Consider the following 27890-nt stretch of genomic DNA (forward strand, 5'->3'; position numbering starts at 1 on the left):
TTTCTTATAAATTAGAGTCAATTCTCTATATATTTTGGAAATGAAGGCCTGGAGAGACTTACATGAAATGATGCTAAGTGAAATGAGTATAACCAAAAGAACATTATGTACAACAACAAGAAGATTATGTGATGATCAACTATGATGGACTTGATTCTTTTCAACAATGAGATGATTCAGGCCAATTCCAATAGATTTGTAATAAAGAGAGCTATCTGCATCCAGAAAGAGGACTATGGAATGTGGATCATAACATAGCATTTTCAACTTTTTTGTTGTTTGCATGCTTGTTTTTTTCTTTCTCTTTGTTTCCCCTTTTGATCTGATTTTTCTTGAGCAGTATGATAAATGTGGAAATATATTTAGAAGAATTGCACATGTTTAACCTATGTTAGGTTACTTGTTGTCTAGGGGAGAGGAGAGAGAAAAGAAAAGGAGAAAAATATAGAACACAAGGTTTTGCAAAGGTGAATGTTGAAAACTATCTTTGCATGTATTTTGAAAAATAAAATGGAAAAGCTATTATTTTTTTAAAAAGAAATGCTGATTCAATCCAATACCTTTACTTTATGGAGAGGAAACTGAGGACCAGAGAAGCAAATCTATGGGATTACTAAGGGACTACCCCAAGATTATCCAGATATTAAGAAGCAGACTGAGGGGCAACTAGGTGGTTCACTGGATAGAGCACCAGCCCTGAAGTCAGGAGGACCTGAATTCAAATCTGGTCTCAGACACTTAACACTTTTTAATTGTGTGACCCTGGGCAAGTCACTTAACCCCAATTGTGACAGAAAGAAAGAGAGAGAGAGAGAGAGAGAGAGAGAGAGAGAGAGAGAGAGAGAGAAACAGACTGAGACATGAGTACTATTATCCTGACTTCAAACACTGTGTTCTTTCCATTATACCACACTGCCTATCTCTCCATCTAATTAAGACCTCCACCATGAATACCTAAAAGCCTTTTTATTGAAAATCTGTTTCCATGCAGCTTTCTAAGTTTGACATAAAGAGCTACATGGACAGAACTGCATTAATAATAGGAGCATAGTTTCTAGAAATAAGGACACAATAATCTTACCTGTATTGATATATTCAGTTCTAGGCACCTCATTTTAGGAAGTACAGTGATAAATGTAGAATGTCCAGCAGCATGAAACCAGAATAGAAAAGGACTGATAGAACTGGGGAAGAACCAATGATGAACATGCTACCCTCTTTGTGTTAGAGAGATGAGACAATAAAGATATAAAATGAGACATATTTTTAATATGATAAATGAGAAAATTTGTTTCGCTTAATTATACATAATTGTTTCAAAGGCCTCAGTTTTTTCTTTTTTTTTTTTTTTTTTTTTTTTTTTTTGCTAAGGGAGAGACTAAGAAGAAAAATAAATTCTTGTTAATTTTTTAAAATGAAGTAATTGGCGATGGTTTGACTATTACAAATATTCAAATTAATTATAAAAGATCTAAGAATGAAGACACTATCTGGATCCAGAGAAAGAACTAATATATAGAATGGTTTATATAGTGCAAGTCATGGGCAAGTTTGGAGTGGTTTGAAGATGGGAATGAGAAAAGGAGGGGGGTAAATGGTTTGCATATTTGCATCTAATTATATCCATTTTTAGGGTGGAGGAGGGAGAAAAAAGGTGGAAAAAAATTTATATGATAATTATATATTTTAAAGGAATAGAAAGCTGTAGATAATAGGTTTAAATTTTTCATATGCAATCATCTTTTTAAAAATTATACAATGCTATGGAAATACTTGTTTTAGTCCATAAAATAAAATTTTAATAAATTAAAAAATTTAACAAAAAACAGTAATGGAAAGGATTATCAAAAATGCAACATTATTGGAGAATGGAGTGGGACAGAGAAGGACAAGAGAAGTTTCAATGTCAGCTAGTTGATGGAAAGACTGTGAGAGAAAGAGAGAAAGAGAAATTTGTCTGCTATGGAATTAAAGTTCTAGATAGTATAGTGCAAGTCATGGGCAAGTTTGGAGTGGTTTGAAGATGGGAATGAGAAAAGGAGGGGGGTAATGGGAATAGTTTTGTCCTATATGGCCAATGAGTGATTAAAAAAGGGTTTGGGGAGAGAAACAGGTGGTGAGAAATTGTTAACCATAGGGACAGTTGTGGGTGGTAGATGAAAAATTATGATTCTGTGAAGATGACTTTAGCTGATTGTAAATTAATCAGTGGTGAGCAACAGTAGTTTACACAGCGGCCCCTTGTTGTAATAATGAATCATAATGGGTAAGAGATGATTTGGGACCAGATTAATACTGTAGAGGATAGTTGGGAAAGGCAAAAGATACCTATGTTTGGTGTCTAATTGGAAAAAAATCAGTCCAGGACTTACCAAGTATAGGAGCATATAACTAAAAATCTTGACCAAATTTCAAGAACTGTTAAGTTTTTGAAATCAGAAATGGAATAAAGAGGAGGTTACCTAGTACAAAACTTATCTCAGGTGTGACTTTATTTTAGTACTTGTCACATTCATTATGAGAACTACCCCTTTTACCCTTTCCATAACCAATTCCCCACCTCCACTTAGAGTCCCCAGACCTACATGATCAATGCAGCCTTTTTCCTCCCACTCAGTTCAGTGGAGTGTCGATCTAAGAAGAAGGGGCAGAATGAAGAGTGAAGGTTGTCTGCCTTTTATCTGGCCATTATTCATGTGCTGCCTTGAGACATCTCTTATATTTATGTCTTATTCTGTGATTTGTTGTTTATTGTTATGTTGTTTATACATGTACATTTTACTTCCCTAGTTTTTTTCAGTACAATTCAATACATATATAGTAATATCTTACTCTGTACAAAATACTACTGTGGCAAGCCCAGACACACAAAAACAAAAGTCTTTGATCTCAAGGAGCTTATATTCTCCTGAGGAAGAGAGAGATAGAATATCTTTATAAAATAAATACAAAACAATACAATATAATTTCAGAAGGGAGAAAGAAATCTTTTAGAATAGAAACCATCTCATATTTATTTGTATTTCCCATAGGGCCTATCACAGTGCTAGGCATATTGATCCTGTGCAATCAATTCTTGTGCAGTGACTCTCAATGTCACAGCTAAAGCAACCCATCCTTCCTTCCAGCAACAAGGAGTTGAGGCAGATGCACAGTATGAGTGACCCTAAAAAAATTTAGATGCTGTCAGTCACGTGCAAGCCTGCTCTCAATGTTTGCACACCTTGTATTACATATGGAAATGAATTCCCTGACTTTCATTTTACCCCACTTTCATCTTTGTGGGAAATTGCACCTTCCTCTTGTGAGGGTGTGGGTTGTGAAGACATTGGGTGGAGTATTTAGCACCCAGATATTTGTCATTTTTCTGGTTCATTTGCAAATTGGCTCTATAATCTGTTTTTTCCTTGGACCCTTGAAAAATGACTTGGCAACCATGTTCCAGTTTCTCAGGTCTCTCAAGAAAATCATGTTCAAGACTAAGGAAAGCTGCATGGTGGGATTTTTTTATTAAAAGTTTTATTAAAACCTTTAATATTAACATCAATACAACCAACTAAAATTTCTGAGCAAGTATTTGCATTTAAATTAATTTCAGTGGCTAAAATAGTGTGACAATTAAGTTCATATTAGTGTTCTTCATTTATTCATTCTTATTCAACTTTCCTTCTTATGTGGTTGGAGTTAGTATATAATATTTTGGTTGCACTTTCTTCATTGCATTATTTCATAAAGGTATTTCCTATATTTCTTTATATTTGATGTGCTATTTGTTTTTCCTAGGCACTATAATATTAATTTAATTTATTTAGTAACTGTCCTGTTGTTGGATATTCAGATTGCTTCCAATGTTTTTCACTTGCATTTAACACTCCTGCAAAAGTTTTTAAGCAGGCATCATTTATATACACACACATGCTATTCAGTCATTTTTCAGTTGTGTCCAATCCTTCATCACCTCATTTAAGGTTTTCTTAGATACTGGCATAGTCATTTTCTTGTCCAGTTCATTTTATGGATAAGGAAGTGAGGCAAAAAGGCCCCAGCACTCTTACCCACTCTGTGCCAACTAGCTATTCCAAACATATACCTACCTATACATAAAGGTATGGTTCTGTAGATATAGGTATATAACTTTAAGAATGTATTTCCCAACAGAATTTTGGAAGGTTATGATGATTTTTATAACTTTTATATGTACTTTTAGATTATTCTCCAAAAAAAATTTTCTAAAAGTTTACAGTTTCAAATTATGGAACATAGATTTTTCTATCAGAAGGATGCAGCATGTTATTGATAATGACTTTCATATGAGAGCTGACAAAAAGACTTCAAGCAGGGTGAGATGATAGATAGCAAGAGTGAGGGTTAATAGATGGACAGTTTGAGAGGTAGTCTGGTAATCAGCACATAGTCTCCAATCTGTAGGATAGATCCTCTGTAAAGAATCACCCAGCCAGAGAAGGTATAGATCAGTTGTAATCTTCAGTAATGGAGGAAATATTCATATTGATAAGATTATAGATCCATTCAAGTATCAAAATAACAAGATTCAATTTTCCTAAAAGCAGGGGAGCAAAAGAGTTTTTTTTTTTAATCAGTTTTGTTAAACTCAACATAAGATCAATGCCTCTGAGTTTTTCTTTCTATTCAAAAGGCCTTCCTCCAGGCAAAACTGATTCACCAGTGTTGCCAATTTAACACCTCACAACAGGAACTTTGGTGTGGATGGCAGGGACCTGTTCCTGGCACTGGTGCAGCTTCCTAGGCCCTGAGGTAACAAGAGGGAGAGACAAATCTCTAAAAACAGAAAGCTGTAGTTTGGTCCAGAGGTGAGATGGGATTTCAGGGAAGATTGTTTGCTTGTTTGTTTTTAAAGCCACATGTTATCTCCTTCCCCAGGAGGGTGGCCAAGTGCACAAACTTTCCTCCCTGGCCTTTAAATAGAATTTTAGCCCCAAGATTCTGTTAAATTCTGACTAATGTTATTGAAACTGTCAAAGACCAAGATACTGTTCACCATGTAGTATTATGTTGGCCACAATGTTAATACATGCTTCTTTCTCCTGAGTCACTTTCACCCTCAACTCTACATCTCACCCTGGAAAATGGGCAGCATATATCTTATACATATCTTGCATATCTTATAATTATGATTTATTGAGAAAAGAAACAATATGCATAAAGTAAGGCACAACTCACAAGGCCTGCAGGTCTAACAGAACATAATTACCTCAAGACAAGGGACAGTTTTTTAAATTTTTTTTTCCTTTGGATCTTCAGTGTCTAATAAGGTGTTGATGATTGTCATGGACTTAGGAACAGAGAGAAAGGAAACTAAAGAATCTTCCTTTATAAATGAAAAATTCCACAAGGCATTCCCCAATTGATAAATGATCAAAGGATTTGAAGAGACAACTTTCAGATGAAGAAATTAAAGCCATATATAATCATATGCAAAAATGCTCTAAATCACTATTGATTAGTAAAATTATTAAAAACAACTCTGAGGTACACTTCATACCTGCTAGACTAAGATGATGAGAAAAGATGATGATAAATGTTGGAGGGGATATGAAAAAACTGGGGCACTGATACATTATTGGTGGAATTGAAATGATCCAGCCCTTCTGGAAAACAATTTAAGAATATGTCCCAAGAAATATAAAACTGTGGATACCCTTTGATCCAGCAGTGTCACTACTGGATGTATATGCCAAAGAGATCAAAAAAGAGAGGAAAAATACCCACATGTGCAAAAATGTTTGTATTACCTCTTTTTGTAGCAGCAAGAAATTGGAAATTGAATGAATGTCCATCAGTTGGGGAATGGCTGAATAAGTTATTATGTATGAATGTTATGGAATATTATTATTCTATAAGAAATGATAAGCAGATTGATTTTAGAAAAACCAAGAAAGACTTACATGAACTGATGCCGAGTGAAATGAGCAGAACCAAAAGAACATTATACACAGTAACAAGATTATGTGATCAACTATTGTGGACTTGGCTTTTTTCAGCAAAGTGGTGATTTTAGAAAATCCCAATAGACTTGCAATGGGAACTGTCATTGGCATCCAGAGAGAGAACTATAGAGACTGAATGGGGATTAAAACATAGCATCTTCGCTTTTTTTGTTGTTTGTTTGCTTTTTCTTTCTTGTAGTTTTATCCCTCTTTTGGTCTGATTTTTCTTTCACAACAGACAAATGTGGAAATATGTTTTAAATATGTTTTAACCTAAAACATATTGCTTGTTGTCTAAGGGAGGGAGAAAGAAAAAATTTGGAAGACAAAGTCTTACAAAAATGAATGTTAAAAACTATCTTTACACATATTTGGAAAAATTAAATGCTATCATTTAAAAAAATAGAAAATTCTTTCCTTTACTTATATGCCTAAATCTCCCGAAAAGATTAGGAAAAGAGAATTCCAATCCATTTTCTATTATAAAAATTAATGATATTGTGACCATAGAGACCTGAAAATGTCATTTCCATGTAAGTAGTCCCAAATCCTTCAGAGCCCATTTCTGCATTAAGAAAGGAGGGGATTAAGGGAGAGCAGAGATGAGTTTGCTCACTGACTTTAGAAAAAAAATTTAGCATAAGGCAGCCCTCATCAGGGACTAGAGAATGATTTAAATGATTCTGTTGGTCCAAAGATTCTGAAAATAAAGTGAAGAAATATACAATTAAGGCCCAATTCTACAAAATTCCTATATGACATTTCCTAGAGCTTCCTTTTTCTTCTATGTATCAAGGAGTGAGGCAGATAAGAATTATGATCTGTTTATATTTATGAGACTTTAAGAGCTTACATCTCCTCTCTTCTTTTTCTTGGAATACTTAGTTGAAACAGGGAAGGAGTATTCCTTTTGAGGGTAAGGCTATTTCATAACAAAACTTCAAGGTGGTCCCAATTCCCCACCTTAAGTATTTAGTTCAGAACTGAGATATAGTTCTTAGAAATTTTCAGTCAGGGACATTGATTCATTGTTGGTGGAGTTGTGAACGAATCCAACCATTTTGGAGAGTAGTTTGGAATTATGCTCAAAAAGTTATCAAACTGTGCATACCCTTTGATCCAGCAGTGTTACTACTGGGATTATATCCCAAAGAGATTATAAAGAAGGGAAAGAGCCCTGTATGTGCACGAATGTTTGTGGCAGCCCTTTTGTAGTGGCTTAGAAACTGAAACTGAATGGATGTCCATCAGTTGGAGAATGGCTGAATAAAGTGTGGTATATGAATATTATGGAATATTACTGTTCTGTAAGAAATGACCAACAGGATGATTTCAGAAAGGCCTGGAGAGACTTACACGAACTGATGCTGAGTGAAATGAGCAGGACCAGGAGATCATTATATACTTCAACAACAATACTAGATGATGACCAGTTCTGATGGATCAGGCCATCCTCAGCAACGAGATCAACCAAATCATTTCTAATGGAGCAGTAATGAACTGAACTAGCTATACCCAGCAAAAGAACTCTGGGAGATGACTAAAACCATTACATTGAATTCCCAATCCCTATATTTATGCACACCTGCATCTTTGATTTCCTTCACAAGCTAATTGTACAATAATTCAGAGTCTGATTCTTTTGTACAGCAAAATAATGTTTTGGTCATGTATACTTATTGTGTATCTAAGCTATATTTTAATATATTTAACATCTACTGGTCATCCTGCCATTTAGGGAGGGTGGGGGTAAGAGGTGAAAAATTGGAACAAGAGGTTTGGCAATTGTTAATGCTGTAAAGTTACCCATGTATATATCCTGTAAATAAAAGGCTATTAAAAAAAATAAACATTTAAAAAAAAAAAAAAAGAAATTTTCAGTCATTCCACAGAAATGTTCCAATTTGGAACAACAGGCATACCTTGACAATATTCCAGCTTCCAGATCACTACAATAAAGAAAATATTTTAATAAAGTGAGTCACATAATTTTTTTTGTTTCCCAGTACATATGAAAGTTATAAAAAGTTTATACCAGTAAGTATGCATTATGTAAAAAATGTATATACCTTAATTTAAAAATACTTTCTTGAAAAAAAGAATCTGTTCCTTCAGTGAATTATAATCTTTTTTGCTGGTAGAGGGTCTTGACTAAATGTTGATGACTGCTAACTGATTAATGTTGTGGTTGCTGAAGGCTAGAGTAGCTGTGGCAATTTCTTAAAATAAGATAACAGTGAAATTTTCCTTGTTGATTGACTCTTCACAAATATTGTGATGATGTTTAATAGCACTTTACCCACAATAGAACTTTTTTAAAAATTGGAGTCAATTCTCCCAAACTCTACTGCTGCTCTATAAACCAAGTGTGTGTAGTATTCAATATTACTATGTCTCGGGGAAGAGGGAAGTCAGAGGTGAGAGACAGAGAGACAGAGGAACAGCTGGTAAATGAAGCAGTAAGAACAAACAACGTTAATCAATTGAGTTCCCCATCTTATATGACCATGGTTTGGGGTGCCCCAAAGCAATTACAATAGTAACATCAAAGAATATTGATCACAGATCACCATGTCATAAATAACAATGAAAAGCTCTGAAATACTGAGATAATTATCAAAATGTGAGGTAGATACAATATGAGTACCACAAAACTGGCACCAATAGACTTGCTTGGCACAGGGTTACCACAAACCTTCAACTTGTAATTTTTAAAAAACCCTACAGTATTTGTGAAGCAAAATAAAGCAAAAGAAAATAAAATGAGGTATGCCTATATGCCTAAAGGATTATTAAAAAATATACATACCCTACAAGATTTGTGTCTCAAAGAGTTCAAAGAAAAGGAGAAAGGAATTATTTGTACAAAAATATTTAAAGCAACTTTTGGGGGGCTGTCAAAGAATTGGACATTAATTGAGGAATGGCTGAACAAGTTGTGTTATGTGATTGTGCTGGAATTCTATTAAGCAATAAGAAATGACAAGCAGAATGGTTTCGGGGGAGGGGAAACTTAGGAAGATTTATATGAACTGTTACAAAGTAAAGTGAGCATAATCAAATGAACATTATACACAGTAACAATAATATAGTAACAATGATCAAGACAATTATCCAAGATGATTCCAAAAAACCCTTGACAGAAAAATGTTATCCAGCTCCAAAGAGAGAACTGAGGTGAACTCAGAGAACTCTGAGTACATATTGAAGCATATTTGTTTCATATTCTTTATTTTTCTTGGCATGGATGTGTATGTGTTATTTTAAAACATGGCTAATAAATAATAATAAGTTTTGCATGACTTCAAAAACAATAAGGTAGAAAGAAGGAAACATAATTTCTAAAATCTCTGCCCTGGAAGCTCCAGGATACTCCAACAATTCCCAATATAGCCTCAAACACAACTCCTTACCCACCACCAAATAAAAGATTAAGAAATGGGTTAATTACTTAAGTATCTTTCTCACACCAAAAACTCCACTGGCCTCCCATTGACAGGTTGATCTTAGAGAAATTGGTAGAACACATTCTGAGCAAGCAGTCCTCCCAGGATTAATCTGACCTTCAGTGCCATCTCAAAATTAGTAGTCACAAGATTTAGAGTTGGAAAGGAACTTGGAGATATAATCCTACCCTCTCATCTGATCATTAAAAGAGAGAAAGCAATTAACAGTGGAGAAAGGCTGAAAAATCCAGGCCTTGTTATTCTTAATGTAACATTCTCTTTATTTTCTCCTTCGTTTCCTTTTCTTTCCCTTTTATTTTCTCCTAAGACTAAGTGTCCCTACCTCACCCAGTCTGGAACTGTGGTGTATCCTCACGGCCCAATACAAGTACAAAAGATTTAATCTGTTCTGGTTTCTGACCTGAGGCAGTTTTCCCCTTTTTAGATAGCCTAATTGCCCACTGATCCTGGTGGGACTCACTATACTAATGCAGGATTGAGTCTGGACACTTAGTTGGCTCTCAGCTTTACAGCATCTCAGAACTGCCAGCTCAAGTGATCCTCCTGTCTCAGCCTTTCCCAGTAATAAAGAGTATGGATGTATCTCAGCTGTTCTTTTTTCTATAGCACATACAGTTATGTGTTGGTGTACTAGTGCTATTTTCATTGCCAACTGGTAACTTCTACAAGACAAAAGGGTATTCAGATTCCAGTGCTGCTTGAAGCCATGCAGTGTAATGGTAAAACACATAGGTTTGGGGGACTGTCATATGCATTAAAGCTATGGCTCTACCACTAATTATCTGTGGAACCCTGCACAAGTCACTCTCTCTGAACCTTGGTTTGATGAAATTGGGCTAATAAAACTTCCAAAATCTGTCCCAGCTCTGATGTTTTCTTATTCAATGAAGAGGAGACTAAGGTGATGTAGAGGAAGTTCTGATAACTACAAGCTAATACCATGGGCTCATAACTTTGTAGATAGAGAAATTAACTATGACTTCTAGCTTATGAAAAGGGTCTGTGAGAGTGCATCAGCCAGTGGTCATCCCAATTCCTGTAATTCATCCAAACCCCTTCAACTGTGATTGATGTTTGCTTCAATTTCAATGTCAAAAGAATAGGCTGGTACCAGTTGTTGTTTTGCATTTTCTCCTCTTCCTCTTCCTAACCTGGACTGTCACATGGTATTTCTGCATCAGGATCATCTTCCAGAAAGAATTGTGTGAGATCATCTCAATAAAGCTCAACATGAAGGAAAGTTGCTTATGAGAAGACTAAGAGTCAATTCATGTAAAGGGATTTGAGTCTCTAGTTAGAAAACATGTTCTCCATTGACTTCAGGAAATAGAAGAATCCTTTGGACATAATGATTGACTTTGGTGCAAAAGCCATAGTTGAAAATTCACAAGCCTAGTGCTTGTGCTGCTTCTATTTTTTTTTATTTTTAAAGCTTTTTATTTTCAAAACATATGCATGAATAATTTTTTTCAATATTAATCCTTGCATAGCCTTGTGTTTCAGATTTCCCCCCCTTCCTCCCAATCTCTTCCCCTAGATGGCAAATAATCCAATATATGTTATATATGTTAAAATATATGCCAAATCCAATATGTGTAAATATATTTATACAATTCTCTTGCTGCACAAGAAAAATCAGATCAAAGGGGAAAGAAAATGAGTAAGAAAACAAAATGCAAGTGAACAATAACAAAAAGAGTAAGAATGCTATGTTCTGATCCACATTCAGTTCCCACAGTCTTCTTTCTAGATGGCTCTCTTCATCACAAGATCATTGGAACTGGCATCAATCATCTCATTATTGGAATCTCATTTATCAGAATTGATTGTCCTCTAATATTGATATTGCCATGTACAATGATCTCCTGGTTCTGCTCATTTCATTTAGCATCAGTTCATGTAAGTCTCTCCAGGCCTCTCTAAAATCATCCTGCTGATCATTTCTTACAGAACAATAATATTCCATAACATTCATATACCATCTTATTCAGCCATTCTCCAATTGATGGGCATCCACTCAGTTTCCAGCTTCTTGCCTCTGTGAAAAGGGCTGCCACAAACATTTTTGCATATATGGGTACCTTTCCTTTTTAAAGATCTCTTTGGGACATAGGCCCAATAGAAACACTGATGGATCAAAGGATATGCACAGTTTGATAACTTTTTGAACATGGTTCCAAATTGTTCTCCAGAATGGTTGGATCTGTTCATAGTTCCACCAACAATGCCTTAGTGTCCCAGTTTTCCCACATCCTCTCCAACATTCATCATTGTTTTTTCCTCCCATCTTAGCCAATCTGAGAGATGTGTAGTGGTATCTCAGAGTTGTCTTAATTTTATGCTGCTTCTTTCAAATCATTAAGACTTTAAGAGTCTGCACAATGAATGCAAGTTAAGGGCTGCTATTTCCTTTGGTAACTGTGTGGTCCATGACAGTTACCTCCTAGCACTGTCTGGGGGACCACCCTTTCAAGATTTAAATGATACCTCTACCTTTTAAACCACATATCACCACTATTTTTCATTTTCAAAAGGTTTGTATGTTTGGGTTATTTTTTAAACTGTTGTTTCAGATCAGTTTGGGTGTTCACAGAGGGGAAGACACTTTGGCATGTAACTATTCTCTTTCTCCTGCCCTCAGTTTTTAGTCATTTACTTTGCTGCAGGTTCATGCATTTTAATGTTTTATTTTCCTTGAGTCTTGGAGCATATTTTATAAACACACGGCCAGTTTACACTGCCTGGGAACTTGGGGAGTTTTCCTTTCTGTGGGAAACAGCTGTGAAGAAGCTGACCAACTTTGCCTTGGTGTAGTGAGACACCTTGCTTCTGATCATCTCCGTGGTGCAGGTGCACTGGCTGAGTGTACTGTTGTTATGCCTGAGGATTCTCCCAGAAATGCTAAGTAGTTAAGTTCATTACTACCTCCCTCAATACCAGCTGTATGATTGCTGATAAAGGTCTTTGCATGCCAGCAGATCTGTGTATCTGTTGATCTTTGCACTCTGCCAGGAGTGCAGCCACAACATCTGTCTTGCTATGTGGGCCTCTGAGGGCACAGAATTGTGAAGCTGGAAGGCACCTAAGAAAACTCATTCATTCAACTGGTGTTTCTTGAATGTCTATTAGATGCAAGAGTTACAATGGGGAATATGAAGACACATGAAAACACCAATGCCTATTGTCCAGAAACTTGCAGTCTAGAGTCTTTTAAGAAGGCCTGAAATCCCAAGGGAGTTACTTTTGTTCCCCATGTAACTCAAAGTCCCTACTGCATACTGTGAAGAAAACAGAAAAGGAATGGAAGTGAAATTGTAGGATAGAAATGAAATACTTTATTCATCACTCTGACCTTGAAAACTAAATAGAGCTGATCTTTACCTGAAACAGAAAAGATGGTTTAAAGGGTTTCTCCTCTCCTGGAAGCCCTGGCCCCTGGGGTAGTTGGCTAAATGTATACTTATGTTCAACCCAAGTTTCTCCTGTGTACCTTCATAAACCCATCTACTCTATTCAGATGAGCTTAGTATGGATGCATTGTCAGTGGGTCCAATGACCTAGTTCTCTGACTTACTCATTTATCTAATTCTCACCACCCTGGAGTCTTTCAAGAATTTCACTCAATAATGTCAAGCAAGCAATTCAAACCCATATCCCAATAACACTTTCCCTCTCCCTCCCCTATATACAGTCTCCCTTCTCTATAACATATCCTTGTCCTAGTGGCATTGGTTCTATGAAGAGGTGTTTATCCTTGGAGAGTGAGGAGAGAATGGGAAGGAAATGAAGAATCCCTTGGAATTGGAAAGAAAATGACAATGATAGAAGCAATTCCCAGTGAGACCTACTAGCTTATTTCCAAAGTTCATGAGTAGAACAAAAATGAATCCAAATGCCCTGGATGGATGGAGGAAAGCCAAGCAGTTAGCATGCTCTAGCAGTGAGTTGCTGATTGCCAGCCAGATCTTTGGTGCTGGTGGGTAAGAATCATACCACTCCAGAAATAGCCAGTAGCTTCAATAGAAGTCAAGGAAGGCTTAGCAGCTTGACCCTTACACTTTCCCTTATGGCCTTCACTGCTGGCCATTTGAACCCCGTATGAGGTCAAGAGCTTTCGAATCACAGAACTGCTGCTCTTCATTGCCTGGGGTGCAAATTGGCAAAGTACCATGTTGGAAGCAAGCACAGGATGTGAGATTCCAGCTGAACCAAATCATTGTAACTATACTTGGCTTTGCTTGGTGGCAGAAAGCCAAGGACACCAAGGGGCATGTTGCTGACTCAGCATGGGGAACAGACGGGAGGGCTCCCACATAAGTGAAGGTTGGGCATTCCCTCCATTGGCAGATGGTTCAGCTTACAGTATGCCTAGTCCGTGGCAAACAGGTTGTGGGCCAGGATCTCTGCAAGTTTGGAAGCTCCAAATTATTCACTGATCTCAGAGACAAGTCTCAAGGTCAGAGAACTAAGTCAGGGGATTTGCAGGAACTAGTCAATGGCTATCATAAAAGATAGTTGATTTGACTCCAGGATCAACTCAAGCATTCAAGAAAACAGTCTTCCCAATCATATAATATTTCATCAGATACTAAAGACTGATAGCTATCCCAGAATCAAGAGGACTATCCAATAATAACACAATAGATGGCAACATTTATGTCCCTTTCTTGACCAGGGAACTAGGAACAAAGGTCAAATGTATGTGGCACACTTTGTAAATCTTATAGCCCTACATAAATGTGAGTTATTATCATTATTGTTATTGCTATTGGATCATTATTGGAAATACAAATGGTTTTTATAAGGTCATATCTATAATGGAAGAAAAAGAAAAATAGCTATCATTTTTATTGCACTTACTATGTGGCAGCCAGGGTGCTAAGTGCTTTATCATTATTATCTCATTTGATCTTCATGACAACTATCTTGAGAGACAGATGCAATTATTCACCCTATTTTGTAAATGAGGAAACTGAGGCAAACAGAGGCTAAGGGACCCAACTAGTAAGTGTCCAAGGCCAAATTTGAACTCAGATCTTCCTGACTGAGAGCCCACTCTACAATCATCATTCTACCTAGTTGTCCAGTCTTTCACTACCTCTATACCAGAGAAGGGACATCATTTTATATATTTTATATATATTCTGATACTTGCGATAGTTATATAAACATATATTATTTCCCCTATAGAATGTAAGCTCATTGAGGGTAGGGAAAATTTCATTTTTGACTTTGACCCTTCAGCTCCAGGCACTAGTAGGTGCTTAGTTGATTGACTGATTGACAGAGAAAGTTCTGAGGTCTTCTAGCCAAGATCACCTGACCCTGAAAATCTTTCTTTAGGAAGAGAAAAGCAGACTTCTCATCTCTCCACCAAAAATAAAAATCAAGGAACATTCTAAAGCTGCAGTAGCCACATCCCTTAAAAGTCACAATACAGCACTGATTACCAGGTAGTAAGGGAATGGCTCAATTGTCCAAGTTCCCAAGTCAATTGTTCCCTTTCCCTTGCCAGTCCAAGTCAAGGTTTCTGAAATTCATGAAAAAAATGAGAACCTAAGACTTATCCTATTTTGGGAGATATCTTCCCACTTAAGGCATCTGAAACTTGAAGTCATAAGTCTAAATAGAGAAAGAAACAAAGAGATTTCTTAAGACCCCACCCATTCATTGTGCAGAAACTTAGGAAACTTAGAGCAGTAAATAAAATGATTTCCCTAAAGTCACCTAGACTTGTCCAAAATCTGCTTCACAAAAAGTAAAACTGGGATTTGAATCAAGGTCCTCTGATTTTAAATTCAATGGTCTTTCTGCTTTATCAAGGAAATGTACAAATCTCCTGCCTGATCAGGTCCTTTCCTACTGCATGATAACTACTTTCCAGGCTGGATGGGCTAGCAGTTTTTCCGCATAAATCATCTAGCATAGATAATATAAAATCTACATGGATAACATGGCAGGGTTAGTTTATGTCAAGGAAACAATTAGGGGCTTACAATTAGGGTCCTTTCTTCCAGCAGAACCAGATCAATTTTAGATCTATGGCCTGCATACTGGATTATCTAAGGTATTTTTAACACTTTCTCCAGAGTCTGACCAGAACCAAACTCAACATTTTACTGCTACAAATTTGAAGTCAAAGGAGCAGGATTCAAGTTTCCACATGACAGATTCAATATCTCCATTACATACTACCTATATGATTTTAAGTACTAGGATAGAGTGCTAAACTTAGGAAGAGCAGACTTCAAATCCTACTTCAGACACATAACTTAGCTATATGTCTCTGGGAAAGTCCTTTAACCTAAATCTTAGTATTCTTCTCTATAAATGAGGATAATAATAACACTTATGTCACCATGATTTTGTAAGGATCAAATGAAATAAAATATATAAAGTGCTTTGCAAACATTAAAGTACTATATAAATGCTAGCTATTAATGTTTTCTGTGCCTCAGCTTGCTCCTATGTAAAATAAGTTGGCTAGGAGTAGGTAGATTGCACAATGGCACTGAGCATTGGTCCTGGAATCAGGAGAATTTGAGTTCAGATATGGACTCAAGACACTTGACACTTACTAGCTGTGTGACCCTGGGCAAGTCACTTAACCCCATTTGCCCTGTTGGGGGGGGGGGGGGGGGGGAGGGGGGAAGATGACTAGAAAAGATGATTTCTTGAAGTCTTTTACAATAATAAAGCTGTGATCCTATGTTCCCTTTGTGAGCAGATTGATCAGGGGAACATACAGAAGTAAAAGTATCAAGTATTCTAATATTCAATAAACACAAAGACTCCCACTACTAGATTAAGGAATCACTATTTGAAAGGGAAAAAAAAAGCAAACTGGTATGATAATTAAATGGCAATATGAAAGAAATTAAGATTTAGACAAGAGAAGCTCCAAATGGATACATGACCAAGATATAAAAGGTCAATGGCATAAACAAATTAGAGAAATATGGGGAAAAAATAATTATCAGATCTATGGATAGAAGAAAAGTTCATGATCAAATAAGGGATAACTGAATAAAGATGATAAAGTAGATGAAATTTTTGTTAATATAAAATTTCAAAGTTTTTGCCCAAAGTCAAAGCTAAGATTCATAGGCAAACAACTGGGAGGGAAATCTTTGCAGCAAATTTCTCTTATAAAGTTTTCATTTCTAAGATACATAAGGAACTAAAATTCAGATTTATAAAAATGAAACTCCTTCTCCAATTGAGAAATAATATATATTAACACACTCAAATAAAGAAACCCAAGCTATCTATAGCCCCAAATAGTCTGAACCACTACTAATTAGACAAATGTAAATTAAAGCAATTCTGAGATTCCACCTTATGCCCATCAGATATTTCACAAAAAAAGAAAAATGATAATTATTGGAGGGATTTCTAAAAAATAGACAGATTGATACACTGTTAATGGATCTGTGAATGAGTACAACCAGTCTGGAAAGCAATTTGGAATTTATTAAGCAATTACTTGGTGCTAAATACTGGGAAAATAAACACAAGCAAAAAGAGAGACCATCCTTGCCCTCAAGGTTGTTTTGATTTGCATTTCTCTTATTATTAATGATTTAGAGCATTCTTTCATATGGTTGTTAATAGTTCAGAATGCTTCTTTTGAGAACTGTTTGTTCATATCCTTTGAGGTCACTATTTTCTCAGGAAGAGCCCCAAGCATTAAGACCTCCCTCCATGCCAATCTCTGGTTAGAATAGATTCTTGTTTCCCAGCTTCCCTCTCAATTGGGGTGGACTCAGGGATATGCTAGCGTCAATTGTTAATTTTTCAGTGTTAAGGTGAGTCAGTGTCAGTCAATAAACACTTATAATTAAGTGACTGCTCTGTGCCCCTCATTATGCTAAGCATTGGAATAAAAGACTGTTCCTGTTTTCAAAGAATTCACTATTAAATGGGGGAGAGAACATGCATATAGCAATATTCAAACTATCTATCTATCCATCCATCCATTCATCTATCCACCCATCCATCCATCCATCTATCCATCTATTATCTATGTATCTCTCTATCCATTCTATGTATCTATCCATCCATCTATTCATCCACCAATCCACCTATCTATCTACCTACCTATAATAAATTGTAGATAAGCAATAGTAGGAAAATAATAGAATTAAAAAGGGTTAGAAAAGACTTCCTATAGAAGGTGGGATTTTAGCTAGAACTTGAAAGGTAGCCAGTAAGGTCAAGAGAAAAAATGTGTAGGAAGAGAATTGCAGGCATGGGAGACAGCTAATGAAAATGTCAGGTGGCAAGAAATGAAGTGATTTATTCCAGAAACAGCAAGGAGATCAGTGTCACTGAATCATGGGACAGGTGTGTGTGTGTGTGTGGGGGGGGGGGGGGGGGGGGGAGAGATATAAGAAGAATAAGCATTTATATACCTTGGAAATCAGTAAATGCTACAAATCAAGACTTGGTTTACTGTTTTGTTGTCTTGGCTTAAAACATTAATAATGCAAATTAAGCTTTAAAGTGTGTCTTGGACACATCTCCTCCCCCCCCCCCCCCCCCCCCCACCCTCCAGACAGCCAGTTATTAAACATTTACCAGCACCCTCCTGATCCTACACTCAATGTCCACATTCCTAGCTTAAGGCCATTGGCAAGTTTTGCGATTACTAAATCGCAATCTCCAGCCAGTCTATCTTGACCATTTACCTTTAGCACTTGCCACTACCATCCATCAAGTCCCAGATGAACTTCAGCAAAGTAGGACAGAAGTTCAATAATACCATCCCCGAGGACTCTCAAAGTTCTCAAAGCTCTTCCCCACCATCAGCCCCTATCTCAATGGAACTTCATTCAGACTAAGGTAGCCTATTTTCTGAGAAAAAAAAAAAAAAAAACAGAGAGGAGAGAGAGAGAAAGAGAGATTGAGACACAGAGAGACAAAAAAAAAAAAAAAAAAAAAAAAAAAAAAACCAGAGACAGAAAGAGACTGATTAGTCAGGGAGTAAATTGGAATTGACAATCCCAATGGGTAACCCTTTCTCTTCCCATTATCCAGGTCATAGTATCTATTATCACCCTTCTTCTCAATCTCAGCTGAAACAAGGCATACTTTCCTTGCTTCTAATGACACTGGGGCTTTAATCTTAGTGGCATCTGTACTTGCCTGATCAAGGAATCAGGCTCACATTTCCTTTAGAAGTACTTGGTGCACTTGAAAGTATACCTCTGCCTCACATCCCTAGTCAGCCTGGATCTGGCTACTTCTCTACCCCCCTAGCCCACACCTAAGCTATTATATAGGAAGAGAATGATGGTCAGTATTTAGGGCCTGTCCCTTCTCTTCTCCTGGACCCTTGGTACTGAAATCTAAGGTGTAGAACTACAGCAGCATAACTCCCTCTGCTGACACTTGCCAAGATGACAAGCTCAGTGACGACCAGGCTCCTGGAGCCAATGCCTTCAGATGTCCCTCTCTGATAAGTCACTGTTCTGTAAAATTGGAAACAGAAATCTCACCCCATCACCAAGGGCAGTTTTATCAAGTAGATCTTAGAGAAGACAGAAGGCTGTGTACTAGTGCCATAACCCCCTCCTCACCCCTCCCTGCCTCCAAACAAAGCTGAGAACCCAAACTTGAAAGGACAATTAAATCTCCCACATGAATCAGAGAAGGGCCAGACTGATTAGACATGTCTCCAACTCCCATCGAGCTGCCCATCCTTTGGGTGTCTGGTAATTTTGGTTAGAAATCTACCACTGACCTGAAAGTGACCTAAAGAGAAGGTTGGTTATGTTCAGATACTTCTGGCACAATGCTGATTCTGGATTCAAAGAATGTAAATTCAAATACCAGCTCTGCCACTTACTACCTCTCTGACTTTGGAAAAATCACCTCATCTCACTAGACTTCATCTATAAAATAAGAGGGCTAACTAAATGACCTCTCACACCCCTTCTAGCTCTAAATCCATGATCCTATGGTAAATTATTTCCCAGTGCTATCAAGCTAACCTAGATTCCTATACTACCAAGTCACTTGGAAACAATAGTAATGATGTCTGGCATTTTTATAATAATAGTGAATGCTATTCAAAGTGCACTCATGTTTATTTCTTTGGATCCTAGAAACAACCATAGATCATTTTGACTGTCATTGGAGAACACAAAGTTCAGTCCTGAAATAGAAATCTTTTTATTCCCATTAGACAGAAGGGAAAACAAAAGTATATAGAGATTAAGTAACTCATTCAAAAACAGAAAAGGACTTTCTGAGGTACTATGACTAATTTATCCAGAGATGTGAGTCACTTGTATGCAATTTTTACTTATAAAAACTATAAATGCTAATTTATTCACACTTAGGAAAGTTAATTAAACACTTGTAGTATAAATTAATGCTAATTAGATCAAGAGCCATCCATCACTGTTAAAATGTTAAGGCAGTATGCTTACAATGCTACAGATAAGGGTAAAAGATTTACTTGACCACCACTACCCATCAGAGGGAAAATGATGACCTATCCAGTCTTAGGAGGGAAGGGGAGAGTCATTATTCTTTGTTTCACTGATTCCTAGTCAGGAGATAATGAGGAAGGTCAGACCTAAAGCCTTGCTAATTTAATGTCCTATAAAATTAAGATAATTTGATGGAAAGGCTATAAAAGTTATCATTTAGGATTGAATTAGGATCTTAGCAACATCTCCTCAAAGTCCAGCAACTATCTTTCCTCACTCTGTGTCTTCTAAGAGTTCTTTGGAAGCAACGAATTCTCCAAAAGCTGTATCTTCTGACCAAGTAGGTTCAGTCCCACAAACAACCAAGTGATATGTAAATGGAAATAAATATGACAATCCATTAGAGACCATGGCTATGAATTCAGGATCCTGTCCTTTCAACAATTGTTTGGGCTCTCCAGAAATTGAAGCTACTCTTTCACATCAGGTTTCCCCTCTAGTTTTTTTTTTTTTTTTATGAAGGTCTAAATTTTTCATTTCAGCAACTTCTTTGTAATTTATAGTCAGAGATTTGCCTACGATACTAAAAAGTGACTTACCTATAATCATATAGATAACATCTAACAGAGGCATGAATTGAGTTCACATCTTTTTGACTCTCTCTATCTAATATGCCATCTTGCTTCTCTGTTCCTCTAATTAGTGGAGGAAATATTACTCATTTTCCAAGGATAAGGAAGCCCAGAGTGGAAACTGTGCTGATCATGGATGCTAAGTGTCAAATCACTTCCTTGCAAGTACCTCTCAATTAACCCTCCTCCTTCTACTACTTTCAGTTGGATCCTACATCCTGCAGTCTGGAGCTGTCCCAGAAACAGACAGGCCCAGATTCTGGAAGCCAATCTCACAACTTGGGATTCTTCTTCAGGATTACTCAAAGTGTATGTTTCCTAAGGGATTATGACCCCTAAGGGGACCGTGACTTTATGGACAATGATAATGAATGAAGTTTGCTACTGGGATTTATAACTATCCTCAGAAACCTCACAATGGCAATTCCAACAATGGTATACTTCAGATACCCATGAAGTAGATAAAGAATCTCAGCTTCACATAGAAGACACTTTACCTATCTGAGCTGAAAAGCATTTGCAGTGGAAGTGACTCTCCTTAATGAAGAAAAGGCAGTCAACCGCTCATCTTTTCTGTCTGTGTGAAAGGTACTGCCTGATCTCTCAAAATGCCATTATGCAAAACACAACCACCCTGAGCTAACAAGTTATCCATTATCTAAATCAATCCAACACTGTGCTCTAGCCAGAACACCTGCTGAAAAGGCATCACTTTTTGAGGAAAGGCAGCAACATCCTGGACTTCTCTGAGACTATAAGATGAAGTGGACAAAATACCATTAAAGCCATCAGAAGATCTACTAGTCTACGTGTCCAAATAATTGTCACTGCTTCAATAACACTGATATCACAACTCTGATCACTTCTCTAAAAAGGCCACACTTATCAAACCAAAGCAATATGCACCTTACACGGCATAAAATAACAGATAAAGAAAAAGGATTTTTAAAAAATAAATATTCTTTGTCAGCTAATCCATCCTTTGTAACTGTCAGGCTTCAGAAGGCTGGCAACCAGCCCATCAGATAACAATGCAGCTGTGACCTGAGAAACGTGAGAAGGGGAGCAGATTAATGAAGATGAAAAACATGTTTGGTAACTGTGTCCAAGAGGAGGTCCAAGGCAGCCCCTGCTGTGAGGAATGAGGTCCCCACTACCACCAGTGCTACCCAGGAATTACAGCTGTTCCTGAGGGGAGAAAGCCAGACATTAAAGTCCAGCCTTCTGTCAGTCCATTTCTCTGACATGAATTCCTTAGGAATTCATTAAACATAACTCACATTTATATAGCTATTTTTCTTACTACTTGTTAATTATAGAAGGTGAAACAGAATGAAACTATATATTATTTCAGGAAGATTCTAGATATGTTTGCAGGTGCTAAATTGATAATAGATTATTAAACAAGGAAGTCAGTATTTAGGTTGACCTCACAAAGAACTGCCAATGTCAAAAGCAGAACATTCTAACTTTTGACAGAAGCTAGATTGGGTCCAATATAGCAATTCTGATGTCCTTTGTGTACTGAACCATTGAGTTAGCAAAACATGACTAGGGAAACAGCATCTACCTGATAAAAGCAATGTCATTACTAAACTAGACTAGTCTGTGTTCTAAACTAGACTGATGTGTTCATGAACACCAGTGTAAATATATTGGGGCTGAGCAGTCAGTTAGTCAATAAGTATTTATTAAGTATTATGTGCTGGGCCAAAACAAAAACAAAAATCAACATCAGACTCTGCTCTTAGGCAGCTTACATTCTAAGGGGGGAGGGAATAACATGTTAATAAAACACCTATACATAATAAATGGAAGATAAATTGAGAGAGAAAGGTACTCGCATCTGGGGGTACCAAAAAAGGTTTCTTGCAGAAGATGAGATCTGAGCTGAGTCTTGAAGGAAGTCATCAAAATTACGAGGCAATGACTCTGGAATCCAGCAGGCCAACGTGAAAGCAATGGGAAATGCTGAAATTAAAGATGAAGAAATATTTCTACTTGTAGTCAAAGATATGACTCTGAAATTTATCCTCAATCTGTTGATCAAAAACCATCAATTAGGCGTTCGTTGTGTGCCAGACAATGGGGATACAAAGAAACAACATTAACAATTCCTGCCCTAAAAGAGATTACATTTTAACAGTGGAAAAAAACAACAACATACCCTAATGGATGATTTATTATGGTGTACATCAATGGGGACTTTATTATCTTAACAGTTACTCCAAGGAACAAGAGCTTTGGTTTGGTGCAGGAATTTACATGATCTCATGTTTCTTCAGAAAATGAAATAAAATAAATCAATAATGTTATGAAGATATCTGAGAACTTTATCTGACAATACCAGCTGTGTGACCACAAGCCAGTCACTTAACTTCTCAGTGTCCCAGATATTTCCCTAAGATGATAACTTGCAGAGTAGGTGGCAACTTATATTATTAGAGGAAGTCTAAAACCTCTGGTCCAAAAACAAAACAAAAACTCAACAATGAAAGAAATTTAAAGAAAAGAAGGTAGTGTGGTACAATGGATGGAGAGTTGGCTTCAAAGCCAATAAGACCTGGTTTCAAGTCCTGCCTCTGATATATTGACTGTGTGACTCTAAGCCAGTCACTTACCTTCTCAGTACTCTAGGCAGTTTTTTGTTTGTTTGTTAGTTTTGAGAAAAAGAACACAAGAGAAAGTGTTTATCAAAATGTTTCCTCATCTGGGAATGCTTTATGCCAATGAAATTATAGGAATATTCTTGTTTCTTACCCCTAAATAAAATAAATCATGTAACTCAAGGTGAAAACCTCCCTCTCTCCTGGTCTACATATGAGTTTTAAATAGGACTGCAAGAAAAAGTAAAGGATAGTTAGAAAATAGCAGGTCAGGCTTAGGTTGTCCAAAGTTGCAACTATCAAGGTATATGATAGAACCATGGAAACAAGGTCTTGGTATCAAATGTCAAAACAATTAATTCAAGCAGACCTACCACTGGCTCCAGGACTCTCAACCAGTAATGAAGCAAAATACAACCCATGCTTCCCTGATACCACTTTCCCCCTCCATGCCATTAATATAAGACTGAGGATACACTGATCAAATCACATGGTAGATTTGAATCAAGATGATCTCCAAGGTTCTACCTCAAGATCCTATAATCTTATAACAATATTCACATTTTTGAAGGGGACCATATGTTGATCCAGAGGGGAGAATCTAGAACCAAGATTAGAACTTATAGGAAAGCAGGTTTCTTTTCAATATAAAAAGAGGATTTTCTAATACCTAGAGCTGTGCAACAATTGAATGGGCTGCTTATCCTAGTTATTGCATTCCCTGTCACTGGGTATTAAAGCAGAGGTTGAATGATCATGTCTAATATGACAAAGAAAGGATTTTCCCTCTGAATGGATATTTAAACTAAATGTTTCTTAGCCTCCTTCTACCTCTAAGTTTCTAAGATTCTATTAAATGAACAAAAGCTGAGTCTTGAAGAAGCATTATGATTTTAATAGATGTAGAAGAGGGGGGCAGACACTAATAGTGGACAGAATGAGATAGGCAAAAGTGCAGAGGATGGAAAATAAACAAATATTTAAGGGATTCTTTTCATCATCTAGCACTAACTAAAGAATGACTTTTCTATAAGGATATCACCTCTATGGACATTGTATATAACAAAGGCTGTCTTTTATTTTTTACCTCTGTAACATGTGATACTGTTAAAATCCTCCTGGGTGTCCTACATACTCCTGACTCTTCTACTTCTTTAATATATGTTTCTCTGTCTTCTTACAATTTCCTTAGGAATTCTTAAGAACTTGTTCTTGGCTCTGTTTTCTCTCTGTATGTCCTTTCTCATGATGATCTCATTGGTTCACAAGGCTTCAGCTACTATCGCTATGTAAACCATTTGCAAATTTGTATTTAAAAGTCTGACTTCTCTCCTTTACTCCAGATTAGCATCTCCACCTCCCAAATTCAAGAAATCTAAAACTGAACTCATATTTTCCTCAAATTTTCTTTTCTTCCTTCCTTGTCTCTGTCAATAGCACAAACAATTCAATTTCACTATTGTTGGAGGGACTATAGGAACACAGGCACACTAAAGCAATTTTATTGGCATTGCAAATTCGTCCAATCATTTTGGAAAGCAAATTTAACTATAAACAAAATATTCCCAATTCATATACTTTTAACCAAGTGATGGCATTACTAAACATATGTATATCTGAAAGAAATCAAAGACAGAGGAAAAGGATTTGTATGTATAAAAAAAATTATAGCATCTTTTTTTGTGGTAGCAAAGAGCTGGGAATGAAAGAAGTGCCCATCATTTGGGGGAATGGTTAAACAAATTATTTTGTTGTTGTTTTTTAGTCATGTTCAACTCTTCATGATACCATTTGGGGTTTTCTTAGAGAAGATATTGAAATTATTTCCTATTTCTTTTTCCAGTTCTTTTTCAGATGAGGAAACTAAGGTAAATAGGGTTAAGTGATTTTCCCAGAGTCACACAGCTAATCAGTGTCTGAGGCCAGATTTGAACTTGGGAATATGAGTCTTCCAGACTTCAGGCCTGGCACTCTATCCTTTGCAAAACTGTCTCATAAGAAGTTATAGAAAGGACTATTTCAAAGAAACTTACAAAATCTTGCATGAACTAATTCAGAATAAAATGAGTAGAATCAAGAGAACAATTTATATAATAATAAAAATATTATTAGACAAAAACTTTGAAGGACTTACTCAATGCAGTGACCAACCACAATTCCAAGATGACTGATGTTGAAGCATGTTACCCATCTCCTAACAGAAGTAATAGACTCAAAATCGAGAATGAAGTATACATTTTCAGACATGACTTTACTTATTTATTACCAAGAAGGATTTTTATTATAGGGTGGAAAAAGCATGGTGACTAGTGATATGAAAATAGTGAAAAAAAGAAAAAAATGTCAATGAAACATCTAAAATTTACACAGAAGAAACAATCCAAAAAGGATCCATAAAGGAACATAAAACAAAGCAGATCAGCTTTGTTACTACTATTAAATTTAATGCTTTTAAACAAAAGTACATGAAAGAAGTTTATCTTTTTGTGTACAATAATCTTCTGTTCTTTGTATTTGAAATGCTTGTATTTAACTTGATAATAAAGAAGGTTTATATTTTTAAAAATTAACAAGTTTTTGCCAAGCCCACACCAAATACAAAGCTCTGTACTAAACCCTGAGTATAGGAAGACAAAATGAAAACAATTTTTATCCTCAAGAGGCTCACATTCTACTACAATTTCATAGATCATTGGATTATAGATTTAGGGCTAGAAGAAACTATAGAGGCCATTTCATTCGACCTCCTTATCTTACAGATGAGGGAAACTAAGGTCCACAGTGTTTGACTTGCCCATGGTGTAATGGCTAGTAAGTGGCAGTCAGGATGATGTTCTAGATCCCCTAATTCCACATCTCAGTTGCTTTCCAATATATTACAATGCAATAATTTTGGAAAAGAGAAAAAGAGAGCTTTAATTGAGAGAATAAGGAAAGCCTTTATAGGAAAGAAGTAGTACCTGTTATAATCCATGGTGGAAGTTCCAGGAAAGGGGAGTTTATTCCAAGCCTGAAGGATAGTCTTGACAGAAGCATGGTAGTGGGAGATGGGATGCCGGGTCCAGGAAATAGCAAATAGGCAAATTTGGCTGGAACATAGAGTCCATGAAGAGGAACGATCTAAAATACTTCCAAACACAGATACCTGTATAAGCTATCATCCTTTGGCTGATCTTTCTTATTCATCCTTGTAAGTCACCAGTTCTGTCAACTCTACTGCCTATTTATCTTTCACATACAGTGTCCCCTTACTATTCTCATAACCAACTCAAAGTTCAACTACTCATTATTTGTTATCTGAATTCTCACAATATCCTTCTTACCATTCTCCTTGACTCTGTTAGAGTCATAACCTAACATAGAAATGTTAGGTATAATAATTTTAGTTATTATGATTATTATTAATTTCACCTCCTCATTCATATGACCTATTCCTATCAAATTAATCTGCGAATATTTCTGGATCACATCACTTCACTGCCCAGAAATCTCCAAGCCTTCCTACTGTCCAAAGAATGAAGACTAGACTTCCCACTTTTCAGCCTTATCTCATGCTACCTTCCTTTGCCTATCCTATATTCTCATCTCAGTTGATTAATTGTTATTCCCCAAACCATGCCATGCTTTCCTCTGCCTTTGTTCTTGCTATATTCTAATGCTCAAATACCTTCTCTTATATTTTTTGTAGGTGAAGAAACTGAGCTAAGATAGTTACATGACTTGTTCAAGGTCACAAAGTAAATTAATACTTAGAACCAGAACCATAACTTGGTTCTCAGTTCAATATTCTCGCTACTTCTTCTAGACAGATCCAACAATCTCCCAAAGGAACAAGGTTTGTAGGAAAATTGGGCCCTCTCTATCCAGCCCACAGCACAGACAGACAGAACTTCTCATGAAGTTCTCTTTCTACTCTCTCGCCCTCTATGACTATTCCTACCCACCTATTGTTGTCACAGAATTGTCAAACTTGATTGTAGGATGGGAGAACCTTACCTGGCAGGCCTGGTGGAATGAATCAGGCAAAGACAGATCTCATCTGAACCTGGTCACTTTTCTCTCCAGGTTTGCTGGCAGATAGAGCAGTCTACCTTGGAAAGGTTCCCTCCAGGGAGATATAGGCCTCCCAGATCTGCCCTCTTTCTGAGCAACATCAAAAGGGCAGTTCCAGGAGTCTCAGAAGTTCTAGAGACATATTTGATGACAGGAGAAAGCATGGAGGCATCACCCCCATCCCACCCCCAGTAAAGAAAAGAACAGAAGGTCTCCTTGTTTGAACTTGAGGAAAAAAAAGTTCTCTGTCCTAAGGTATACCAGCCACTCCCAATCAAGAACTGAGGTAGGAACTTCAGAGGAAGAAAAAAGCCATCTCCTTCCCTAACTGGGCCAAGGAAAATCAGAGCTCCTACTTTAGACCCAAAAGTTGAGGCTAGGAAGATGGAAGCACTTGGAGAGACATTTTATAGGATCTTTAATCCACCTGTTTGGGGGAGAGGGCTACAAAGAATTTTGAGACAGGGGATCTGGGAAAGAGGGGATAAAACCCTTCTTACCATAAGGAAAATGTACCTTAGACAGTGAAGAAAGCTGTTTCCCCAGTATGACACTTAAGGATCTGTGGCAATGGGCTTGGGGCCAGGGAAGGATTGCTTGGGTTTTTGTTTCCCATTTGTAAATGGAGAGAGGTGAAGAAAGGAATTCTTTGGCTGAGTAACACAATACCACTGGGTACAGCCTACCAGGTTTGGCCATGGGAAGAGCAAACAAGCCTCCAGTC

General features: G+C 36.8%; 1 protein-coding gene across 5 annotated transcripts in view; it reads right to left on the reverse strand.

Annotated features, from left to right (window-relative positions):
* The window catches only part of BTG4 (BTG anti-proliferation factor 4), a 129736-nt gene that overhangs the window by 22159 nt on the left and 79687 nt on the right, over positions 1-27890 (reverse strand). For 4 of the 5 annotated variants that reach the window (XM_031961145.1, XM_031961144.1, XM_031961142.1 and 1 more), the window contains exons 6-7: positions 26074-26241; positions 22211-22478 (exon numbers count right to left, since the gene is read on the reverse strand). The exons of the other annotated variant lie outside the window; for it this stretch is intronic. In XM_031961145.1, the coding sequence (XP_031817005.1) occupies positions 26113-26241 (129 nt within the window). In that variant the 3' untranslated portion in view covers positions 22211-22478; positions 26074-26112. Of the gene's footprint in view, positions 1-22210; positions 22479-26073; positions 26242-27890 lie in introns of those variants that run through there. 5 annotated transcript variants of the gene reach the window in all.

This window comes from Sarcophilus harrisii, chromosome 3 (genome assembly GCF_902635505.1).
Source record: "Sarcophilus harrisii chromosome 3, mSarHar1.11, whole genome shotgun sequence".
NCBI lineage: Eukaryota > Metazoa > Chordata > Mammalia > Dasyuromorphia > Dasyuridae > Sarcophilus > Sarcophilus harrisii.